General features: G+C 46.2%; 2 protein-coding genes across 6 annotated transcripts; both read right to left on the bottom strand.

Moving 5' to 3' along the window:
- Positions 1-394: 394 nt before the first annotated feature.
- TMEM14A (transmembrane protein 14A) lies at positions 395-15836 on the bottom strand. Of its 2 annotated transcripts, none has more exons than XM_008530786.2 (5): positions 15552-15836; positions 10428-10513; positions 7099-7200; positions 4331-4418; positions 395-2838 (listed from the first exon to the last, which is right to left on the bottom strand). In XM_008530786.2, the coding sequence occupies exons 2-5, from the start codon at positions 10495-10497 to the stop codon at positions 2799-2801; spliced, it is 300 nt and encodes a 99-aa protein (XP_008529008.2). In that variant the 5' UTR covers positions 10498-10513; positions 15552-15836; the 3' UTR covers positions 395-2798. The 2 variants fall into 2 exon arrangements, with proteins under 2 accessions (XP_008529008.2, XP_008529009.2); XM_008530787.2 differs by having other exon boundaries at positions 15622-15749.
- A 2825-nt stretch (positions 15837-18661) lies between these two features.
- LOC103557996 (heterogeneous nuclear ribonucleoprotein A/B-like) lies at positions 18662-23870 on the bottom strand. Of its 4 annotated transcripts, none has more exons than XM_070586202.1 (5): positions 23583-23870; positions 22770-22938; positions 21674-21832; positions 21340-21468; positions 18662-21239 (listed from the first exon to the last, which is right to left on the bottom strand). In XM_070586202.1, exons 1-5 carry the CDS (start codon positions 23807-23809, stop codon positions 21234-21236), a joined length of 690 nt encoding a protein of 229 aa, XP_070442303.1. In that variant the 5' UTR covers positions 23810-23870; the 3' UTR covers positions 18662-21233. The 4 variants fall into 4 exon arrangements, with proteins under 4 accessions (XP_070442303.1, XP_070442301.1, XP_008529011.2 ...); XM_070586200.1 differs by having other exon boundaries at positions 18662-20785; XM_008530789.2 differs by having other exon boundaries at positions 20291-20455.
- Positions 23871-24224: the final 354 nt, after the last annotated feature.

Raw genomic sequence — 24224 nt, 5'->3', positions numbered from 1 at the left:
TGCCTCCACGGCCTGGATTCTAAAATACTTTGCTATGTTGGTAGATTTCTTTACAGCCTTTTAACAATATACTTATTTAAAATAGTTGTAATCTGAGTTATGATAATTCTGCAGCCTCGATTTTCCACTTCACAATACATTATAAGCATGTTTTGGTATTGTTAGTCTGCCTCATTTTTATACAATGAAGTCTGTTTTATACATATTTTTGAAAATTTTCACAGTTATATAATACTCCATTTATTGTGCTCAGAATAATCTTATTTTAAATAATGAAAATTGCAAACGACCTAATTTTTCAATACCTAACTAATGAGGCTATATCCATCATACAGAATTTTATGCAGCCACTTAGCTACAATTTCAAAGAGTACATAACAACATGAACAAATGCTTAAGATATAATAAAAATGAGGACTTCTCTTTATTAGTTATACATCAGGATACTCTGGAATATTTGCTTTTGTAAATAATGTTACAACAGCATCTTCATGGGTATGGATTTTTCCACATTCAAGATTACATCATTAGGATACAATTTTAACAATAGGATCACTTGGTTACAGCATATGAACATTTTGTGGTTCTTGAGAAATACTGCTAACTTGCTTTCTACAAGGGGAGCATCACGTTGCAATGCCACAAAATGTATAAAAATTCCATTTTATCTCCTGCCTCTACCAGCAATGAGAAATACAAACACTTTTTCTCTTATGCAAAAATGTTCCTTGTTTATATTTTACTTTGTTTATTTTGCTATATTCTCTTCTCATGAATAATATACTTTTGCATTTTAGGAATTCAAAGCCAGAATCAGCCACATTCCCACAATTAACAAATTTCTCCAGCCTGGAAGCCAGAGGAAGCCTCCCCTAGATGAAGACTCCATTGAAACCGTGAAGAGTATTTTCAAATCTGAACGTGGCATGTTTCTTAAAAACATGGGCACTATAGTAGCGGAGTATTAACAAATGAGGTCTAAGGAACTCAGTAAACTGTTCCCCTTCACATTTGTAGCAGTACCCAGAAGGAAATCATAAGGCCATTTTAATAAAGTGATAAAAAGCATAAGGCAATAAACTACCTAATACTTGTCATAAATCAGACAAAAACCTTTTGTTTTTCGTAAGACAGGAAAACACCAATTAATCAGAATGACCCAAAAAAGAATTCTTCTGCATCCTACCTATTGCAAAAGAGAAAAGTCATAAGTAAGCAAATGGATATGACGGATTTGTTTAAAAACCAACCAAAAAAGCACACACACATCACCACTACCCGCTCCCACCACCTTTTGGGAAAAGTCCAGGACACAGCACAGCTTCAGACTAGTTTCTTACCCTTTCACTCACTAGAGTATTTTACACATACAGTATATATTTCTAGGATCAAGTTCTCATTTAGTTTCTACTTCAGGATCCTAATCACAGTTGAGTATAAGCTGTCGGCTGTCAGAATCTGATGGTCTTTCTCCATCACCTTTGACACTCAGCAAGTGTGTGGAACGCCCCAGTGACAACCTGCTTGTGTAACAAGCTCTTTGGCACCATTAGGATTAGAGGGATTTTCTTTTTTTGGGGGGGAGGGTTGGATATGTTCAAAGTATATCACAGGATTTTGTTTGGGTTTCCTATTTGGTAAAATTAGTAGTGTTTTTCTTTCTTTCTTTCCTGAATTGAATTACTTATCACCAGAAGTTTAACCACCTCCTTGAAAGTGAATTGGGCAAGGTGACTGAACACAACCTATCCACTCGGCTGTTGTCAGCTGGGAGCTCCACCCACCGTTTCATTTAAAGAAAGGATTTGCAATCTGAACCACTGCACAGAGCCAACAGGACCAGAAATGCGGATCTTTAGAGCCCTAAGGGGTCTTGTCGATCATTTAGTCCAAATACTGCCTTAAGGAAGAGAGACTGGGACCCAGAGAGAGGAAATGACCTCCGAAGATCATCCGGTCAGCAAGAGTCGGGCTGGGCTCCAGTCTCCTGATGGTCAGGCTGCGCCCTCAAAGTGCGCTGGGCACTAAAAGTCAGAACGGTGCCCAAAAAGGAAGTGGCAATCTGACACAAAATCATTTTTGTTTCAGACTTATTACTGTTTCACAGAAAGAGAGAAAAAGAGAATACTTGTTCCTGAGGAAGAGTTCTGGCTTAAATAACCCTCCTTCCCAACCTCTTTCATTAATAATCAAACTTTTAAATATCAAGGATGATTTGTGTATACAGAGAAGACACTAAAATGAAAGGAATAGGCTCAAAACAGAGTGCCTTTTATCTGAATACTAAATACATTGTTAGTACACACACTGTGCTGAGAATGGATTTTTCAAAGGAAAAAATAACAATGGCAGCAATACAATTAAAACAGAAAAAATACAATTTCTAATAATTTCTAATATAACACAAATGACAAATTGATACATCAGCGTTCTGGGCAGTCCACTGAGCGCATTCCATTATCTGATAAGCTGCGGTTTAATGTAAACTTTCTTCAGATGTGTATTTGGAATTATTAACAAACACCACACATATAAAACTAGAGATGCAAATGAAAGCGTATCACAATTCATTAGACATCTTTAATGAAAACAGGACCCAACAACTGGAAAACAAAGTTTTTGTTTAAAAAAAAACACATCAAACTGGTGTTCATATTAGAGGTGACAGTGTGTCTTTTGTTTCTAACATAAAACAAGACACTAAACATTCCATATCAAATTTATCTTTTAAATACATAGCGTATGCTCTGCCGGACGGTGCAGAATGACGGGAAGTGAGTGTTCGGTTCCTCCGATTCTCAGAGCAGCAGAAAGACAAGTCTCAGAATCATCAGGAGGCTGGATGAAAATAAAAGAGAGGCGGGCAGTCACACCGACGCAGCGTAGACAGAATGGGTCGGGGCTCCCCTAACCTGTTCTGTTACCAAACTGGAGCTCCAGTTCCCTCCGACTTCTGCTCCTTGGGGCAGGGGTGACCTCATTATGGCTGTATTCGAACTTCCCAGACGGAACCAAATTAGCCACTTAAAACTGTTCACTGAATGAATGAGGAAAATCGGAACTCACTGTTCTGAAAATCCAGGATGGAGCTTCCTAAGAGAAAGGTTTGGAAGGAAACTCGAAACTCAAAAGCCAGTAAAGTCAAGCAACTTGAAAAAATAATCAAGGGGCAATTTGGGGGTCATTATTACAACCTCAGCCACTTTCCATTGATTGGCGTCTTCTTGACCCAAAAACCTGACTTCTGATGCCTTCAACCACCACATCTCATTTTTAGAACAGGCCCACAACTGGAAAGCAGACTTTTGTAATCACATTTTTTTCCCTTAAATCATAAACATAATACATAGCCGTACTAGAAAATTATATAGAAAAGGAGAAAGAAGAAAATTACTCATTACACTACCACTCATAGATAAACACTACTAATAGATCAAAGTATTTCATTCTATCTTGCTTTTCCATACAGATTTTTAAAACTTGAGATCACACTATATTTGGTTGTTTTCATCCTGTTTTTAATCTCCTACATCATTAAGATTCCCAACGCCACTAAATACTTTCTGAAAAAATGACATGTAACGCCTGCTCAATACTCCATTCATTGAACATGAGCGAAACTTCCTTACTGATGAACTTTCAGGTTGTTTCTAATTGTTCACTTTATCATGTCTCTTCCATTAGAAATAAGCTGCAATAAACACCAGCCTTTGTATATACCTCATTATTTCCTTGGAACAATTTCCAAAAAGTAGAAATGTCTATCAAAGGAAACAAACATGCTTATGGCTTTCAATGTATAAACACAGCTTCCAGGAGGAATTAAACATGCTACCTAGGCATTTTTACCTGGTAACATGCTTAATCTCATGGATAGAAATACTGTGATTAAATTAACGGAAACTTGAGGCTCCTCATTTACCTTTCAAAAAAATATTAAGTTTTTCTCCCTTAAAAACTCAAGATAACTACAGCAGTCTGTCCCTCTGGCCTAGTCTCTCTGCGAGAGACTGAGCATCAGATTTAAGCAAATACCTGACTGTCTCAGATGGGTGAGTCTTGAGGACAATGAGGCCGAATTTAGCTCTTTACCCTGAAGAAGGCACGTGTGGACACCTGATCAGATGCTACGGCCACCCTAAGGGTATGTGCCAGCATGCGCACGGGCACGTCAACACCGCAGACTGAACAAACGCACGATATCTCAGGGTGTTTCCACTCATGCTTATTGTAGTAAAAACTACTTCGACCTTTCAAACTAAAGCTGACTTTTGCCAAACATTCAGCACTTCAGACAGAGGAAAATATAGATCAAAATAGTTTTTCTTACCTTAAACCTGCAACCAGCCCAGCCGGCATTATTTTCTTGGATCTTTTAAACCTCACACCCATGATGGTGGCCAGGAAGAAAGCTGTAACTGGACACCAAGCCAACGCGTGAGCCAGAGTTTCACACCTGCCCTCAGCGTGCACTTTCTAATGTAACTACGACTGTGTGGAAGCAGTGAGTTGCTATTTTCTTGAAAAGAAAAAGTGCTCTATCAAGACACTTTATAAACTAACTCATCAAAAGATTCCTGAGTAAACAAGCATGTTAAAATCCATTCCTGAAATGCCGTCAAGAGAAAAAGTCTTTTTCTAACTCAAATTTCTATTTATAGCATACTCCTTGAAGACTAGGACTGTGTCTTATTCAGCTTTCCTCAGGAACGTCAGGCAGTGTACCAGGGCCCACAGGAGATACTCAATTAGGGTTTAGTTAACTGAATGTGAGGAAATCATCAGCATCTTTTGGTTTTTTTGTGTGCTGAGGAAGATCTGCCCTGAGCTAACATCTGTGTCAATCTTCCTCTATGTTTTAGTAAGCAGGTCGCCACCACGGCATTGCTGCCAGTGAGCAGTGTAGATCCGCACCCAGGAACTGAACCCAGGCCACCGAAGCAGAGTGCACTGAACTTAACCACTGGGCCACCAGGGCCAGACCTGCTATCTTTTTTTAAAGTAAGACCTGTTTAATAAAATCATACTAGGAAGAACGTTATTTATTTTGTAGCATTCCATTTTGGAAAATTCAATGCCTGGAAACTAAATAACAATAGTCTAACTAATAATATTATAATCAGAAGCATCATACCAGCTTTTTAGGAGCTGAACCAATATGAAGAGAGAGGTAGTTTTATGTAACAGATCAGGGCATTGAAGTCACAATTTAAGAACAGCTTTCGGGGCTGGCCCCATGGCCGAGTGGTTAAGTTCGCGCGCTCTGCTGCAGGCGGCCCAGTGTTTCATTGGTTCGAATCCTGGGCGCGGACATGGCACTGCTCATCAAACCACGCTGAGGCAGCATCCCACATGCCACAACTAGAAGGACCCACAACGAAGAATATACAACTATGTACTGGGAAGCTTTGGGGAGAAAAAGGAAAAAATAAAATCTTTAAAAAAGAAGAACAGCTTTCAAGGAAAAATACTTTGCTAATATAAAAGCAAAATGACTGAATGAACATATGTGAACTATTTACGTGCATATGAATAAAAAGCCCAACATATTTATATCTTGCTGATAGATTTTTGTCTTCTGACACAATTTTATTATTAAAACCATCCCTCGCTCCTATTTAAAATCAGGAAAGAAGAAAGGCCACTAAATTTCTCTCTCCCCCAAATACAGAACTGATACAACTTGTCTTCATTGGTATTTTCTTCCATACCCCACCAGGGCACCTGGAAAAATTAATCAATTTAAACAGAGAGAATTCCTTGGTGTAGTTTTCCAGATCTTCACTGTATTTCTCTTTCAAGCTACACAAAAGAAAGCCAAGTGTCTTGGGGGCTTTAAACACACACAGGGTTCCATTTTCTCTGTGAAGATTCCCCTACTAAGCTGAACAAAGGAAGAAGCTAAAAAAAGGGTCAACCTTGCTTTTCCGGATTAAGTCTTAAAGCAAAGCAAGGTCTAAAAGCTGTGTGTGAATTAGTAAAACAATGCAAAGCTGTCTCTCTTCAGGTACTTCCATAGCAACACAAAAAAATGACACTAATACACACTTAAGAGAGTTAGCCAAGAATCTGGGCATAATTCCTTGCTTCTTCTAATTTTGTTTTACTTATTTATTTTTTGTTTTGAGGAAGATTAGCCCTGAGCTAACATCTGCTGCCAATCCTCCTCTTTTTGCTGAGAAGACTGGCCCTGAGCTAACATCCGTGCCCATCTTCCTCTACATTATATGTGGGACGCCTACCACAGCATGGCGTGCCAAGTGGTACGTAGGTCCGCACCTAGGATCCAAACTGGCGAACCCCGGGCCACCAAAGCAGAACATGTGCACTTAACCACTGCACCACTGGGCCAGCCCCCTATTTTTCTAATAATCAAGTCTTATAGAAATATTCTTCTAAGTTGGAAGGTCTGGTAGCGTATGTGAGCATAAGTGAGGCCAATGTGTTACACTAAATGACCCTTTCCTAGTTAAAATCCTTCTAGCATGTAATCATCATAAATTACTACACGCTTTCATGACTTTCTGGCCCTGATCCTGTGCACATCCCCCTGCTGAGGTACTCTGATAGCTTTGTCCTTAACAATCTTAAATTTTCCCAATGAATAAGAAGGCCTCCAGGAAGCAGGAACACCTGTAGGATGTTCATCATCACCGACAGCGGAACGACAAGGGACCCTGGAGTCCGCCACACATGAAGGCCGACACCTCTAACCCCCTCCATACTGCCCATTTTCCCGATATAACTGACTCAAGGCTCTGTAATTCTTTAAGATGGGTTTTTTGAGACATTAGTCTCCCATCTTCCGATCACACCGGCTAATGGAGTAAAAACTTCCTTTCTCAATCTCTGAACTCGTTGTGACTAATTGGCTCAGATGGCAGCGAGCAGAGTGAGCCCATAGCTCCCTAACCAGCAATACCATTTTTTTGATCAGGTCTGTCTAGAAAGGAACAAGAATTGTGATCAGTCTTGACACACGTGTAGGGCCACGTGCCTGTGTCTCACTACGTAGCTTCTACCACACCTAGCAGAGGGGATCAAAAAAGCCACCCCCAAGGGTCGATTCTCCATAACTGGGAAAAACGCCTCACTTACACAGTGACAGTTTTACATCTCGTCTGTCATTGGAGACACGGTAAGCGCCATAGGCAGCCAAAAATCCAACAAAAAGACCAGCAATCAAAGATGGAATGCCACCTGGAAAAAAAAAAGGGGGGTTCAGAAAGGGAATCCTCAAATGAAAGGAATTGGCTTCCAGTATGATACACACACCTCCAAATGCATTTCTGCTTGGGCATTGTAACTGCACAAAGCCAAATTAAGTTGGCCTATTCACGGATAATTTCTAAGAAATGCCCATCTCATGCTGAACCTGAAATGCAGGGCAGAGGAACCCGAAGCGCACAGCAGTGCTGTTAGATATGATAGAGGGAATAAGAAAGCCTGCCTTGTAGGAGGGGTTTTCACATTGATTGCATCATCTTGGGTGATTGGTTGACTTCTTTACGCCCTTCATTTTTTTTTCTCTAGTCTCCTTGCCTCCATCTTTTTACTCTGAGGTTGTGATGATGAAATTAATATGCAAACGGATCTTTAGCTCATAGAGGTAGAGGGAGAAATCTTGTGCAAACCAAGCGATGGTTCTGTCCTGAATAATTCACAAACCTTCCAGCCTCAAGATGTTACGACTCAGGGTGAAAAGCAACAACTACTGAGTCGCCATTGTTCCCTCCCACCCCCCTCAAATCTATTCTCCAAACCACAATATGATCTTTTAAAAACATACACCTAGACAGGGCGCTCCTCTCATTAAAGACCCTCAGTGCTTCCCACTGCACACAGGAAAGAACTCAGGTTTGCTCCGTTGTTGGAGCCCTGGCCTTCTTTCAGTTCCCTGAACACGCCAGACTCTTTATTCCTCCTGGCTTCCAGACATGCTGTTCCTTGCCTAGACTGCTCTTCCCCTCACTGTTCACCTGGTCAACTGCAGCTCCCCTTCGGGCATCTCTCTAAGGGTAAGTTCCTTAGAGATGCCTTCTCTGACCCGCCTGGGCTGAGCGAGGCCACCATTACTCATCATATGTTTATAAGCCTGTTCATGTATTTAATGTCAGTCTCCCCCACTTGCTTGTGAGCGCCATGTCTTTTTGCTCACTGCTGTTTTCCCAGGGCCTGAAACAGTGCCGGGTCTGTAGGCAGCACTAGATAAACCCTGAGGAGATGCACGCCTGGGCGCCCCGTCAGGGATCCTGTTCAAGCAGAAGTCAGAGAAGGTCACAGTTGAGGAGATTAAGCGTTTTCTGGAAAGCATGACTAGGTCGCCGTCAAGGTGCTTTCTCACCTAGAGACTCTCTGCCTCTTTTCTGGACACCCTCAGGATTTCTGCACTGCTGTCCTCCTGCCTTAAGTCTGGGGGGGGCGGGGGGGCGGGGGGCGTGGCAGCATCTGCACTTGAGTCTTGGTGAGACCAGACAGCCAACAGCAGGGACAGGGCAGGCTCCCAGCGGCCACGCGGATGAGAACTGGGAAGGTGCTGGGGAGAACTCATCCTGCGTGAGGAAGGAGCAGGGGCTGTGGGCTCCACCCGACAAGAAAGCCACTGCTGGGGAAGGGGGCAAAGGTTCTGTGGTAGAAGTTCATGGCCCACCGTGGGGCCACCAAAAAGGAGCTCCAAGCTCTCCCCAACCCATCTCCTCAGATGCGGCTCTGGGTGGGGAGGTCTTGGAATCGGAGTTCTCAAAGGAGCTGAAAGGTGCACGCGGGGCCCCCGCAGAGCAGGAAGCTGCCCAGCAGCGGCCCCACCCCCACCCCCAACCTCCCACTGGCAGCGCAGTAGCAGCAGAAACAACAAGCATATTAAACCTTTACTCTGCGCCAGGCACTATGTGAAATGTGTTACACACAATATCTTATTTAATCCTAACAGATTAATTTACATTGAGGACCTGAAGCCTAGAAGTTAAAACAACTCACGTGAGTATCTGAGCTGGTAAGTGGTAGTGTCAAGAGCAGAATGTAAGAATGCTTGATTCTGTGGCCTGTGCTCTTAACCCACACTACACGACAAGAGTGGGCTCCTCTGTGAACACATGTGGGCCCCCAGGGGCTCCCAGGATCCCTTAGTGGGGGGCTCTTGCAGGAGGCCAAGGAACCATATTGTGCAGCTGGGCATCAGGGCCCTGACATCGGACACCTTACAGTTCCCGTGATTTCATTTGTTCCTGAAGAGACGTGGCTTGGAATAGCAAAGCAACCCTCTCCTCTCCCCATCCCGGCCCATCCCAGCCACTCCAACATGCACACACAGACGCACGCATACATGTGCACACACTCTTCCTTCTTCCCACCCCTCTAAGAGGCAAGCAAAAATGCCCAGAGGCTCTTTTCTGTTCTATGACAGAGGTTATTCAGACATGTCTTTGACAATGAAAAGGTTTGTGAACAACAATCCTAACAGGACTTTAAACTGAGTTCCCTTTAAAGTAGATTATGAACCATCAACTTTTGAGTAGTTGTTTACAGGTCTTACTTTGGTGCCATCGTTTTTTCCCCATCAAATACATATCCGTGATGCTACACATACTGAGAAAGAAAATAAGAACCACCAACCGAAATCCAGGGTGAATGACAGGCTCACAGGAATCTTAGAAGATAACCTAGTCTCACCTGCCAGCCCCGCAGCCCCGGGAGAGAACTGAGCTTCTGGCCGTGGATTTCTTAGCAATCTCTAAAGAAGGGAGTAACTCTGAAAACTGTAGACCTGGCTTCTTCACTCAAACTCAAGTCCACCAATGTCACAAAATATAACACTCCTTGAAATATACATTTCAAAAAATATTCATTTTTAAAATTTCATAAAAATATAAGAAACGGAAATATGAGACAGCAGGACTATAAATCTTCTACCTTCAAACAAAGTAAAATATAAAACCTGACCTTTCATTTTTCCCCATGAAAACCCTTTATTTATCAACTGGGTTTTTTTTTTCCTCTTTTTGACAGTGATGAAGAAACAACTTGAGATATAATATCTAAGATTTTAATGAATTTTCCTTTGCAACAAACAACATCAACATAATTCAGTTTTTTGACACTATGAGTACATAAACAAAAAAAATCCTCATTTGATAATAAGCGAGTAGCCCTAGGGAGGTTAAATCAATTAATGATGCAATCGACAATGACAGGTCAAACTAGAATTGTGTAGAGGAGAGAGGCCCAGAACCCCAGGTTGGAATGCTCTGTCATGCCCAGCCCCACACCACCCCCTCCCTTCCCCAAATCCCCTCTACGACATGCTGGTCCTCAGCCACCTCTCCAGGACATCTTTAGCTTTGTGTCCTACCTACAGACCCTCAGCTGATCCCAGCACCACCACCAACCCCCACCTAGTCCCTTTGATGAAAAACCTGATTCAGGCTTACCTCTCCGCTTATATCCCAAAATGCTTCCAAATGTCACAAGGGCTGCATAACCAAAACCCACAAGGTCCATTGGCAAGACTGCAACGCTAAAACCAGGGGGAAGGGACAAATGTTAGAAAATAAAAAGAGTTTGAGGGAGCAAATGTATATAAAAATGATATGCATTCCACAGAATTACAGAAATTAGTTTCTCTAGTCTACCAAAAAAGGGAAGCCAGATCTTCATCTGTTCCGGCACTCACCTACGCTCCACATCATCCTCCCTCAAGCACAGCCAGGGGCACCTCGGGTTGATCCTCCTCTCCTGGCCTTCAAGCCCCGCTGTGCCCTCAGCTGTCTATTTCCTTCCACTTCCCCAAGGCAATCTCCTGCTCTCTGTAACACCACAATCTTCACTTTTCACTTCCGTTCCTGGAACGCCCTCCCTCTCCACAACAAACCCCAACCCTCCCTCTGACGCTTCTCCCCGACTTCAGCCCTTCTTAACAACCCCCCAGCCTCCTGAACCACTCCAGCCTGCACCACCCAACTGGTCTGGAGCAAACTGCTCTTCCTCCTCTAAATCCCTTGACTTCAGAAACCATTCTCGAATCCTTGGTATTTGGACAGATATGCCTCGCCCTATCCTCCTCACAGTGAAGACCAGAAAAGGGGTGACACGGACGTTTGTTTGCTGATCGAACCAAAGTTTCACTTTAAACATTTGCTTTGTCACCAGCTTTGTTATGAGAGGCTCTTCTGTGGTGGCAGAGACACCAACGCTTAATCGACAGCAAATCACTAAGGGATATAACAAAGTCCTGGCATGAGGTGAACTGAAGGACAATGACATCCTATGGGGCATCAGAGCAGCAGATGACACACATCCAGTGGTGAGAAGTTCTGCTGAAACCCTGCCCACCATTCTCTAAGATGTAGGAGAAAGTGTACCAGCGACAGGCTGGAGACTGGAGATGGGGCTACTGGTCACTGGCCGGCTCTTGGTCCTTGGTCACACCCCATCCCTATGCCAGCATCCCCCCAAAGTGAGGGAAACAGGAGATGAACTCGAAAGTTCCCTGCAGCTCTTTAAATTCCAAGACTCCTGGTGGTGCTTTCCAGAACAACGGAAAAGGGTTCTGAGCTTATCTCGGAGAGGAAGTGAGAACATACTGTGAGGAAGGGTCTGAGGGGAGAGAACCTGAGGCACAGGAGGAGACGATGACAGTGAAAACAAGGCCACACCGAAAAACCCTCAGCATCTGCGGGAAGGAGAATTAGAACAAGAGAGCTCACCTGTCCCCAAGCAGTGGTACAGTGGGACCGAACACGGAGGGAGGACCTGTGTTCAAAAACCGCTGTTGACTGAGCGATGGATAAACAAATACTAACAGCAAGGATGTTTCAGAGTAATTACCACGTGCTAGGCACCATTCTGAGGCCGTACATGTACCAACTTCTTTAATCGTGACCACAACCCTACAAGGTAAGTACTATCATTCTTATCCCCATTTTCCAGATGAGGAGACTGAGGCACAGAGAAGGCAAGCAACATCTCCGAGGTTACACAGCAGAACCAAGATTTCAGCCTCAGAGAAGTCTCATTCCTAACCACTAACAGTAATACCTCTGATAACTGAGTTGGCTGGCTGGAAAAAGTGAATATGCAGGTGAAACTTATGTTCTTCAGAGTTTTAAATTCTGGATTAATCACATCTGCTTGGCTTCTTGGGTTAAAGTCGTGACCACACTGCACTGTCTTCCATCTGGTGACTGACCACCTTTAGCCCTATGAGCATCTCATGCTCAGCCCTACTTACTGTCTTTCTCAAAGAGTTAAACATGTTCCACAAGGGATGCTTGGCTCCAAACCTGACGCCACAAACTACTAGCTGTGTAGCAGGAGGCACTCCTGATTATCTCTAACTCAAGCTCTCCACCTGTAAAGTAGGACCATTGAAATACCTACCTCACAGAGTTGTTGTGATAATTAAACGAGTTAATCCCGTAAAGCACTGAGAACAGCGCCTGGAACATACGGAATACTCAACAATTAGCTACTCTAACAACAGTTATTCTTCTCTTTCACACTTACCCCCATTTTTAAGCTTAATGTGGGTAAGGCCATTACTACACCAGCAAACTGAGGAAACCACTGAGGTAGGGAGAATTTACAATTCAGGCATGCAACGAATCAAACCATGATATTGCAACGTATATTGACACTCAGGTCCATTAACAACCACAGGCACACCTCGTTTTATTGCGCTTCGCTTTACTGCTTCACAGACACTGTGTTTTTCACAAACCCTCCACCAGCAAAAAGACCACAACTCACTGAAGGCTCAGATGATGGTTAGCATTTTTTAGCAATAAAATATTTTTTAATTAAGGTATGCACACTGTATTTTTAGACATAATGCCATTGCACACGAAACAGACTATAGTACAGTGTAAACATAACTTCTGTATGCACTGAGAAACCAAAAAATTCATGTGCCTCACTTTATTGCCATATTCGCTTTATTATGGTGGTCTGGAACCCAACCCACAATCTCTGAGGCGTGCCCACATTTACTGACCATGTTCTTTGTGCAAGGCAGTAGGAAACAATGAAAAGCCCTCCTACATGGGCCTCATCTTCCAGGACTTACAGTACAGCACAGCGGAGGAGGCAGGCATGTGAGTGCATCCTAACAGGAGAGGCATGGGTGCCATAATAATAAGGAGCACCTAATGAGGCTTGGGAGTCTACGGAATGCCTCCCGGAGGAAGCAGGGTTGCAGCTGGGACCTTAGGGAGAGGAGGAGTAACCCCAGTGAAGCATGTAGCAAGGCAGCGTGTGTTCTAGGCAGAAGGGAGAACATGTGCAAAGGCCTAGGGCCATGAGGAAGCAAGGCATGTTGTCAAAATGGAAAGAAGTACAAGAGGGTTGTGAAAAGATACGGGGCTGGTGAGAAAGACAGGGCCGGCCCACCCACGTCAGCCCTGTAAAGGGAGACTCTTCTGTCCCAAGGGCAGTGAGCGGTGAATGAAGGGGACGGCACTGGCAGATGTAAATTCCAGCAAGAGCTTCCTGGCTGCGGTGAAGCCGGTCAGGGAGATAAGCTGGGAGGCTGCAGCTGTAAACCAAGGGAGAGATGACGGCAGCCTGGCCTGTAGAAACGGCACTGAGAGCTTCAGGAGGCGGGATCAACACACCTGGATGAGGGCAGTGAGGGGGAGGAGAGTCAGAGACAGCTCATGCCTAGGTCTCTGGCTTGGACCACTAAGAGGGGGAGGGCAGGGGAGCCGTGACACTGTTCCCTGAAATAGCAGTAGGCATGTAGTGAGGGCAGGAGGAAGGTCACCAGGAATGATGAGACCTGTCTGAAATATATTCAGTCTGAGATGCCCGGCAGGCAGTCAGGAAAACACCCTCGTATACAGATCTGAAGCTTAATATAGACATCACTCAACATCAGGTAGTAATTTGGGGACCTAGTTTTCTCCTAAGCCAACCACCTGGTGCGAAAGCTGGTTCTTCCCCCTCCTCTGGGCCCCCCAGCGCTTCCTCTGGCCCTCTCTTGCAGCCCCATCCCCTTCTCCCTGGTATAGAGTTGTGTATGTTGGGCTTATCTCTCCTCTCAGCCAGTCAAGCTCCTTGAGGGCAAAGCTCAGGATCAATTCCTCTTTGTCCTCCTCACAGCACCAAGCTCACAGTCACACACATGGCAGGTGCTTAGTAAATACTTGCTCAATGAGTGAATGAGTGAGGGAACCTGCGGAACAACTTCTGCCTGAAGACATTCTTTCGGGTTTTTCTTAAGATTCTATTTTTCCTTCTTCTCCCCAAAGCCCCTGGTACATAGCTGCATATTTTTAGTTGTGGGTCCTTCTAGTTGTGGTATGCGGGACGCCTCGGCATGGCTTGATGAGCCGTGCTAGGTCGGCGCCCAGCGTACGACCCGGTGAAACCCTGGGCTGCTGAAGCTCAGCTCCCGAACTGAACCGCTTGGCCACAGGGCCAGCCCCCTGAACACATTCTTTTTTTTTGGAGGAAGACTGGCCCTGAGTTAACTACTGCCAGTCCTCCTCTTTTTGCTGAGGAAGACTGGCCCTGAGCTAACTACTGCCAGTCCTCCTCTTTTTGCTGAGGAAGACTGGCCTTGAGCTAACATCCGTGACCATCTTTCTCTATTTTATACATGGGACACCTACCACAGCATGGCGTGCCAAGCAGTGGCATGGCCACACCCGGGATCCGAACTGCCGAACCCTGGCCGCCAAGAAGCAGAACGTGCGAACTTAACCCCTGGGCCACCAGGCCGGCCCCGGAAGACATTCTTTAACTCACCTACCCCGGGTTTAGCTCTAATGCCAGGAAACAGACGGTCGTTAATCTGTTTAGTGAACTGAGTGTTGTTCTAAAGAGGCAGAATAAATCTATTCGCAACCTTGCAAGAAGCGTCTGTACTCACGAGAAAATTCAGACAAAATGCACCCACTCCTCTTGCTCCTTTGCCATGGCAGGACCATTTGACCTGTCCAAAAGGACACACGAAAGCCAGAGGCTGCCTTAACATGAAAGGGACGGGGGTGGGTGCGATGTGGGACGCATCACATGCTCCCATCGCAAACGAGATGCTCCGCCCTTAGAAAAGCCAGAAAGCGTCTTGGGTGCAACGCGGCAAGATGATTTACTGCACCGCGTACAAACCCAGGTGACAGGGCGCCGCCTTGCCTCTAAATTTGGGGAATCCACGAAGAGACTTACCGTAAGCTACGATATAAAACGCGTTTTCACATGTTGAGTATCAACAATTACCCACCTTTGAACTCCTTGGGGCTGGACAGACACACTTTCGAGCGAAGTGTGGGTGGTGCTGGGAAGGTTAAAACCCTGCCAAGCATGTCTGCAATGGTCCCAGAGCCCCACCCGTTCCTCCGCCTCTCCCTAGCTCCGGGAAGGTGGGAGAGTCAGGACCGCGAGAAGGAAGAAATTCGGGGCACTCCCAGGAGGAGGCGAGAAGCGATGCCTGGGAGAGCAGACCCCATCTCCTGCAAATTCCTCCCAAGGTCCTCTGCATCGGTGTCTGTTTATTTCTGCGCTTTTGCAAGAAAATTCAGGACAGGAAGGTCTCGACTGCGAAGCGTACAGCTCACCTGCAGCCCCGAGCCCTCCGTGAGGCTGAAAAGAGAACAGTCGGCAGCCAGCTGCGGGCAAACTTCGTACCTGGAGTCCGGAAGCCGGTGCTCGCCGCCGGAGCCTTCGGACCCTGCGCGCTCCCTTCCAGCGCTTGGCGGGGCCCGGGGCTCGGGGCGGCGCCTTTCCCGCTGCGCGCATGCGCCACCTCCCTCCCTCCCGCGCTCGGCCCCGCCCGCCCGGCAGAGCAGAGGCGGCCGGTCGGCTACACCGCCTGGAGCGCCCGGCCGCTGCCAACGGGCTGTGCCTGCCCCCTCTCGGCCCTGGCCCTGAGCTGGGGTTGAGGTCCGCTGCCTCCTGCCGGAGGGAACGGGACTGACACGTCTTCGCAGGAAGGGGATCTCGGCGTAGCGGGGATCCCAGAAGACGAAAGAGTTTTAACCGTGAAGACGTTCAGTAATCATTCCAGGGACATTTGTGTCTACAGCCAACGCAGGCCTTTTACAAACTCCCCAGGAAACTCCGCATTTTCAGCGGAGGGAGCTAAGGTTCAGAGAGGCGAAGTGATTTCCTTGTTCAAAGTCTCAGGTCTTACGTGGGCTGCAAAGGGTAGAGCCCGTTTGTCTGCTTTCAAAGCCCGAGCCACCGCGATATAGCGCACGATCTGCGGGCTCATCTAGATGTCGGGGGAGACCGGGATCCTGGTGTTAGACTCCAAAGCCACGATTTGCAGGGCTTCAGAATCTGTAGGGAAAGGTACAGAGTGCCGGAATGGGAGGGCACTTTCAATCTGTCTAGTCCCGGCATAATCCGTTCCCAGGAATGAACCTGAAAGTGACTTGGAATTATGCCTCCCGGCAGCAACTCATCTCACTCCAGTTTTGCCTTCTAAGCCACTTCCCTCTGTAATAGCCCTTCGGAGATATGAAGAAGGCTGTCATCTAGGAGTCATGACGCAGCTCTAGGTGTGCTGTGGGCCTGGGGAAAGGAGCAGAATTTCCGAAAATAAACCTGAAGAATATACATTACATCTTGTGACATTTCTTTCCTGAACCTATTCCTTGTGCTTAAAAGTGCTTCTGAGAAGTGGGGTAACTAACTTGTGAGAAGTCTATGTTGGTCCTGGGGAATTAATAAGATTCCTGAAGATTCACAGGGAGTTGATGGCAGGCACTGGAATGTGGAGTGGAGGAAGTGGTATCAAGTCTGGCTCCGACTTCCCCCAGCTCTCCTTTCCATCCCCTTCATGCCCATCCTTACCCCAGACTTCTCTCACTCTCTCTCTCTCTCTGTCTCCAGATTCCCAGAACAACTTCCTTATTCAAAATAAAGCTAAAAACCCTCTGGGAATGCCACAGTCTCTTTAACCCATGTGACCCCGGTGAATAACCTCCCCTGGACCTCAATGCCTGGATTAATAGGATGATGCTCAAAATAGATGCTCTCTGACATCCCTTCCACGCCTGAGGTCTAAGAAGCTGGAAACAGGCTCATGATATCCCTACTACATTTTCACCTAAACCTAAAAGAATGACTCTTTGTGTATTATGGGAATTGCATACTCTTGGACATGTGGGCACAGGAAGGTTCTGAGGCAAAGGGGCCACTGTCCTCTCAACTCATATGCTACCAGCTGCCACCTACTCCAGCTAATGGTAAGGTTAGAGCAGGAGGCAAGGGTGCAGCAAAGTCTAGTCACCTGAATTCCACCTATTCATCCATCTATTTGTAAAGCTTTCTACTCATGATCCACAGCAGAGACTCTTAACTGCCAATGTGCTATCAACCCCATTGGCAGTCTGGAGAAATGTACAAGAAAAAATACACAGGATTGCCAAGAAAGCCAATTTGATTGAAATACAGTTATCAAATTATTACACATTTAAATCTGTGATATAATAGATGTGCTTCTTTATTAAATTACAAGATCTAGGAGTGGGTTCAGTAATTACCATAATTCCCAAGTTGTGGTGTGCATGAACAATAGTTTGAGGTGTCTATAACCCGCGAGCATCTGTGATTCCTAGTGAGGACAGAGTCCTGGGTACTAACACTGCTGTGGTTTCTTTCCTATTTTCCTAATGGAAGGAAATGCTAAAGTTTAGTTAGAGGCTAGTGACAATTTCTTTTTCCCATCCAAATTCTCCAACCTCCTGATTTCCATTCTCAGGCCCTTCTGGATTTGTAGAGCTCCCAATCTGTAGTGATGTAAGTTTCCATGTATTGTGTACAGGTGGAACTGGAGAAAGGGAGAGAAAGGCTGAGAGCCGGATGACTGACAGACGCCTGCTCGGGCAGGACCTCTTGGGATGTTCACACCTCAGTGAGTGATCTGTGATGCTGGGCCTGGGCCTCATTTTCAGATGTTCAGACACTTGGTTTGTATCAGTTCCTCCAGGGGCACCCTGGCTTTGGGAGATTGATTCATTAAAAAACCAAAGTCACAGGAGACTTAATGAATTTTTTTTTTTTTTTTTTTGGTGAGGAAGATTGGCCCTGAGCTGACATCTGTTACCAACCTTCCTCCTTTTGCTTGAGGAGGATGGTCGCTGAGCTAACATCTGTGCCAATCTGCCTCTATTTTGCATGTGGGATGCCACCACAGCATGGCTTGATGAGCAGTGTGTAGGTCTGTACCTGGGATCTGAACACACAAAGCCTGGGCCACTGAAGCAGAGCATGTGAACTCAACCACTAGGCCACCAGTCTGGCCCCTGAGTCTTACTGATTTTTAAACAAACAAAAAAAGCCTGCTTCAGGTCCTTGATTCTTCTCTTCTTTCAGATCCCACAAGGCTACTTATCATGGAGGCCTCTGCTCATCAGTGAAAAAAATTTTGAACAAGCATCCCCATATATGTATAGTTTATTTCTAAATTAGACACATACTGCTGTGCTAACATGCTTGGATATTTTGAATACAAATATAGCAATCAAAATAAGATACATAATGTAAGACTCTAAAGGGGAATACGAATATAATAGGACTAACAGATATTTCCTATATTTAATAAAAAATGACACATTTCTTTCTGTCCCGTGATACGGTAGAATATTTTTATTCTTTCTGCGTCCTTTTCCAATAGTACTTTTCTGAGCTGCTTGCAGCTTTTAGGACCTCCTTCTTTTCCTTTATGTAATGGTAAAACTGAACACAGTCGAACGGGAAATTCACTCTGACTTGTAGTTCTGCTCTCCTCAAGCCTACGTTACACTGATTCCTAGTGTCAGTCCAGTGTGATGACGTGAAGCTCACTATCCTCTCGACAAAGGCGTTGGAGCATGGAATACTTAGGATTTTACTGACTAGTAACAGCAAGTTTTTAAATTTGTAGGAATTAGTTTCCATTTCTGCAAAAATGTCCACCCACTTTGAATCCACGGGCTTGTTGGGATAGACCAGCTGTTTGTCAATCAGGTCTTTTGCATCTATAAATTCATCATAGAGGCTATCCATGTCTAAAATATCCGTCATTTTTAAACACTCTGAAGCACACCGGATGTCATCATAAATTAAACATCTCCTTCGCAGGGAAAATGGTTTTAAAGCCCAGAGGTAATTGGCACTGGTGAAATTGAAGTTGGCTTCCAAATAAGTTACAGTTTTAGAAAAGAAATTACGGAAGTCCTCTTTCACTTGGCCGCCCTTTTCCAGTGACCTTTTTTTTAGTTCTGAAGCAGTCTTATTCCCAAAAAATGAATCATTTTTCCGCTGTATGAGTTTTTGTCTCAACCTATACATAATATCAAACAGCTCAGGCGCAGTGAGTTCATCCTTTTCTAGGCTCTTGGCGGCCTCTTCAAAGATCATCAGACAGTTTCAGAGAAACAGCATATAAATTTCTGTTTCACTGCAATCCTTCTCTCCACTCTCATCCTCAATATATTTCCAAATCAAAGGACATTCTTCTGGTCCCACGCTTTGAAAATACGATTTTATGGCCGGCCAACATTTTAGCATCTTTTCTATGGCTGGCAGCAAGGACGTCCATCTTGTAGGCACATGTCTAAAGACGTCATCTCCTCCCACTTCTATAAAGTCAAAAATCTCATTGAGTGGTTCTGCACATTTTGAGGAAACTGAAAAGTGACCCAAAACTTTCATTATGAAAGTCTCAATGTCACATTTAAGCAAATCACAGCCCTTTTTGGCAGTGTTGTACACAAGACGTGCAGGACACGGAAGAGGTACGATCTTTCCATTTTCTTCGTTAAGAAGTTTATAGACGGAATGGAATTTGCTGAAATTTACATTGGCACAGTCTGAAGAATATGCAGAGAGGTGAGCTAAATCTAGTTTGTATTTGGACAAAATATCAACAATCTTTTGTTTTAGTATTTCAGGAGTTTCATTACAATCTTCATAGAAATCAAGGAGACGATCTGAAACTCCATTTTTCAAGTCAAAGTACCTGAGAGCTAGAGGGAAAATTTTTTTGTGGCCGTGATTCGGCGCATCGCCTGTGGTCGACAGACTGTAGAAAACATGACCGTTGGTGAGAAATGACAAAACCAGCTCGACACTGTAAGGGGCCAGCACGTCGGTTATCAAAATTTCTCCTTTCGTTCGCCCACAGGAGATTTTAGTTGCGACCTCTGAATCAGAAAATGTCACCTTGCTCAGTTTCATAGAGCAGTCAAGGGAGCGGTAAGATAGCGCGTGTCTGTTCGTGTGGTATGCCCACGTTAATTCAGCGGCTGCTACTTTTGCCTGGACATTGGTGTATTTTCGGGAAATGAAACCGCTTTTGATCGGTTTAGAGGCCCCTGACTGTCTCATCCTGGACTTGTGAGATTCAGTCTCCATATGTGCTTTCACATCCCCTTCTCCGCCGTGCCCAATCCCAAATTCTTTTCTGCATATCGTGCAGAGGGCTCGGTTTGGGTTATTTACCTCCCTAATCCAGTTGTATGTGTCCTTCCATCTGTCATTAAAATAACACAGTCGTTTAGCCTTCTTTTTCGGTGACGGGATCTTGCTTGCGTTGGTATTATAATCATTCTCATTTTCATTATCTGACCTCTTCGAAAACATGGTCACAATATTCACAATGTTAAAAAATTAAACTAGCGGGGCTGGCCCCGTGGCCAAGTGGTTAGGTTCGCGCACTCCGCGGCAGGCGGCCCAGTGTTTCGTTGGATCGAATCCTGGGCGCGGACATGGCACTGCTCGTCAAACCACGCTGAGGCAGCGTCCCACATGCCACAACTAGAAGGACCCACAACGAAGAATATACAACTATGTACCAGGGGGGCTTTGGGGAGAAAAAGGAAAAAAATAAAATCTTTAAAAAAAAAAATTTAAAAAAAATTAAAAAAAAAATAAAACTAGCACTAGCTCAATATAATACAAAGTGCAACAGTTAACCCACAGGCAAAGTCAAAGACAGACTGTTGATATTCATAATTACAACAGTCTAAGTCACATGTCTCTGGGTGACGCAACCATGGGCAGAGAAACCGGTACTGTGAACCACAAACTGTGGTTGCCAACATCAGTGGTCAGGGGAAAGTGGGTGACAGCAGCTACAGAAGATGGATAATCTCTGCCATATCCATTTGACACTAAAGACAGTGTTGCTTTCGGCCCCTCTGTTTGGGCCAGTGCATGGGTTTTGTACTTTTCCTCCAAACTTCCACACTCATCGCCAAGAACCAGGACCTTTCACATTCCAGGAAAGGGTTTGCCAGGACACGATGCTTTCAGGGCTAAAATTGGGAGAATGGGTTACCCTCCTAGGTGCCCACTAACCCAAAGGCTAGCTCTCCAGAGAGGGGAAGGCAGGCCCGTGGAGCCAGAGACCCTTACCTTGCTACCACTGATGGTGTGGAACTTCTCCAGAATGCTTCTCACAGGTTCCTCTTCTTTAAAGGCGATGAAAACAGAACCTTGTCTTTTGTTAGACTCTGGATCCAGTGAAAACTCGATGGCCTCAATCTGGAAACCCAGGCAAAGCTCAGGGCTAGGGCCTCCTCTGACTCAGGATCTAAAGGGAACTCATAGAAGAGAAGGCACCCGAAAGCCAGAGGCGAGGAGGAAGAAGCCCCGCTGAGGAGAGCTCCAGCCAGCCAAGGAAGGAAGGAAAAAAGCAGCCACAGGTCGCTGCTGGGGAGCATAAACCACACCCTGGGGAGACACTCACCTCCCCAAACTTGCCAAAGTACTCCCTTATCTTCTCTTCAGTGGCTTCAGGGTTCAGACCCCCCACAAAGATTTTCTTCATAGGATCCTTCTTCATGGTTACGGCCTTTTTGTGGTTCATGCTATGGCCACCTACCTTGCGCTCCTTCTGGTCTAGGACCTGTTCCAACAGAAGAGTAGGTTGACCAACCATCCATTTGCTCAGGACCACGGGGCCTGGGGACTTTCAGTGCTAACACCAGAACGAAGGGATTTCCCAGGCTGAGGGACTTATAGCACTAAAACTAGGCCTGTGGGGTTTCCCGGGATGTGGGAAATGGGACAATTCCTTCTGAGAAGGGAATCAGGCAGACTCTGGTTCTAATTCTCACCGGCATTTCCTGGCAGCATTACCCAGGGCTAGTCCATTCTCTTTGAGCCACAAGACCCGTCCCACACCACCCCCCTCAACAGGCACAGAAAATATTTCATCCCCTCCAAACACACCACACTCTACCGAGGCCTGACTTCCTGACTTTCTCTAAACTTGAAATCTGGCTGGTTTACCTAAACACACGTAAATCGGTCCTCACTCCCTTGGAGCCTCTGTCCATGCTGTGTGCCCTTCTTCCTGTCCTGGCAGTCCCAACCTGAGACTTGCTTCCTCCAGGAATAAAGCAGCAGGGACTAACAGCACAGGCTGAAGCTGGGCTGCAGGGGTTGGAATCCCCACTCTTCTACCCTCTACTCACTGTGTGACCTCTCCTAGTTACTCAGTCTTCTCTGAGCCTTAGTTTCCTCCTCTGTAAAGTGACACAAATAACGCCTACCTCACGGCATCCTGGGATGCTTTTCTAATCCTCACATGTGAAATGTTTAGCTCAGTGCCCAAAATAGACACATAAACAAGCAATAAATGTCCACTCTCATCTTCCTGGACCACTCCAACCCCTATACTTTCGACTGCCCACTGAAATCTGTAGAGTAACAAGTACCTAAACTCTGCTTCCCACAGTGCACTTGGCCACATGCAGCTCACACAAACTGATCAAGATCATGCTGTTCTCTCAGAAATCACATCCTGTACACAAGGGCCCTTGAGGAAGTACACAGCTTACCTTCTCCACACTGGCCACATCTTTAAAGAGGATAAACCCCAAACCTCTTGATCTTCCAATGTTGGGATCCATTTTTATGGTACGGTCAACGACCTCTCTAAGTTTGGTAAAATAGTCTTTGGGGTCCTTTTTGCTGATATCCCAGCTCAGGCCACCAACGAACCATTTTCTGAAATGGTAGGGTGAGACACGTGGCAACAAGAAGTCTTACAAGGAAGCCATGATTTAAGGAAGCGCTGGATCTCCCAAAGCTTTCACTGAAAGGATGCCAAAGCCACCATCCACAGCAAAGGTCTACACCCACCCACCCAAGTCTGTAAAACTCTACCTTTGAAAGCCATGAATGATCTACACCTCCTCCTTACTGAGACCTCAACTCCACGCTGACCCTAACAAAACTTAAGACCACAGAACCCCAGGCTTGGAGGGGGAAGGGAAGGGCAACCTCACCCAGCAGACCCTGGACACTCCTCACAACGGGAAGTTAGTTTGCTTAAAAAATTAAAATTAAAAAACCCTCTTATCAAAGCGCTATGGTCTATCCCTGTCTTCCTCTGCCCCAATGTCGCTCTCAAGGAACTTGACCTTCCTGGGGCAGAGCCTGAGGTCAGACAGTAACTCCATCCCCAGCTGGAGGGGAGGATGGAAGGAGGAAAGGGGGGAGGATGGAGGCCTTGTCTGGGCCTAGACCTCGACCGCATGGCCCCGGTACCATGCGCCCACGATGCCCTCGGCCACCTGCTCTCTCTCCAGGCGGCTCCGGGACGGCGCCAAAGTCCACCCACCCACTCCCACCATCTGCCCAGCCCGTACCCCGCGTCCTCCTCGTTCCCACTGCGGTTCACCAGGTCAGCCTCGTCGCCGGTCTGGCTCCTAGTCGAGGGCCCCGCGGTCTCCGCCGGCGACTCGCCTTCGGGGGCGGCCTCGTGCCGGCTCTCAGCGGCGCCCGTCGTCTCCAGGGGCTGCTCGCCCTCAGCTGCCTGGGACATCCCGGGCAGACACGCTGCGGACCCCCGAGCCCTCTGCTGAGCCCGGCCCATCCCGGCTCTGCGGGCGCGGCGGGCAGAATTTATAAGGCCCAAGTTGGGGGCGGCCTCACCTCGCCCAAGGCGCATGCTCATTGGCTGAACCCGCCTGAACTCAGCCGTACGCCGGGATCCGATTGGTCTCCACGGCGCGCGCTCTCAATCCAGGGGAATTTGTCCTCTTAGAACGCAGCGGAGCCGGGGCGCTGTAGAGGGTCCCCGAGGTCCGGGGGACTACTGCCAGTCCCAGCCCGCGGAGGGGCGCTTCGACCTGGGGCGATCAGGTTCAAGGTCCGGGCCTGGCCAAGGGCTCCATCCTCCTCCCTTCCCTCTTTCCATCCTCCCCTCCACCTGGGGTTGGAGTCACCGACCGCAGGCTCTGCCCCAGAAAGGCCAAGTTCCTTGAGAGCGACACCTGGATGCAAAGGAA

Source organism: Equus przewalskii, chromosome 19, assembly GCF_037783145.1.
Source record: "Equus przewalskii isolate Varuska chromosome 19, EquPr2, whole genome shotgun sequence".
Lineage (NCBI taxonomy): Eukaryota > Metazoa > Chordata > Mammalia > Perissodactyla > Equidae > Equus > Equus przewalskii.
Note: the sequence above shows the minus strand (reverse complement) of the source record. Positions and strands in the feature narration are given on the sequence as shown.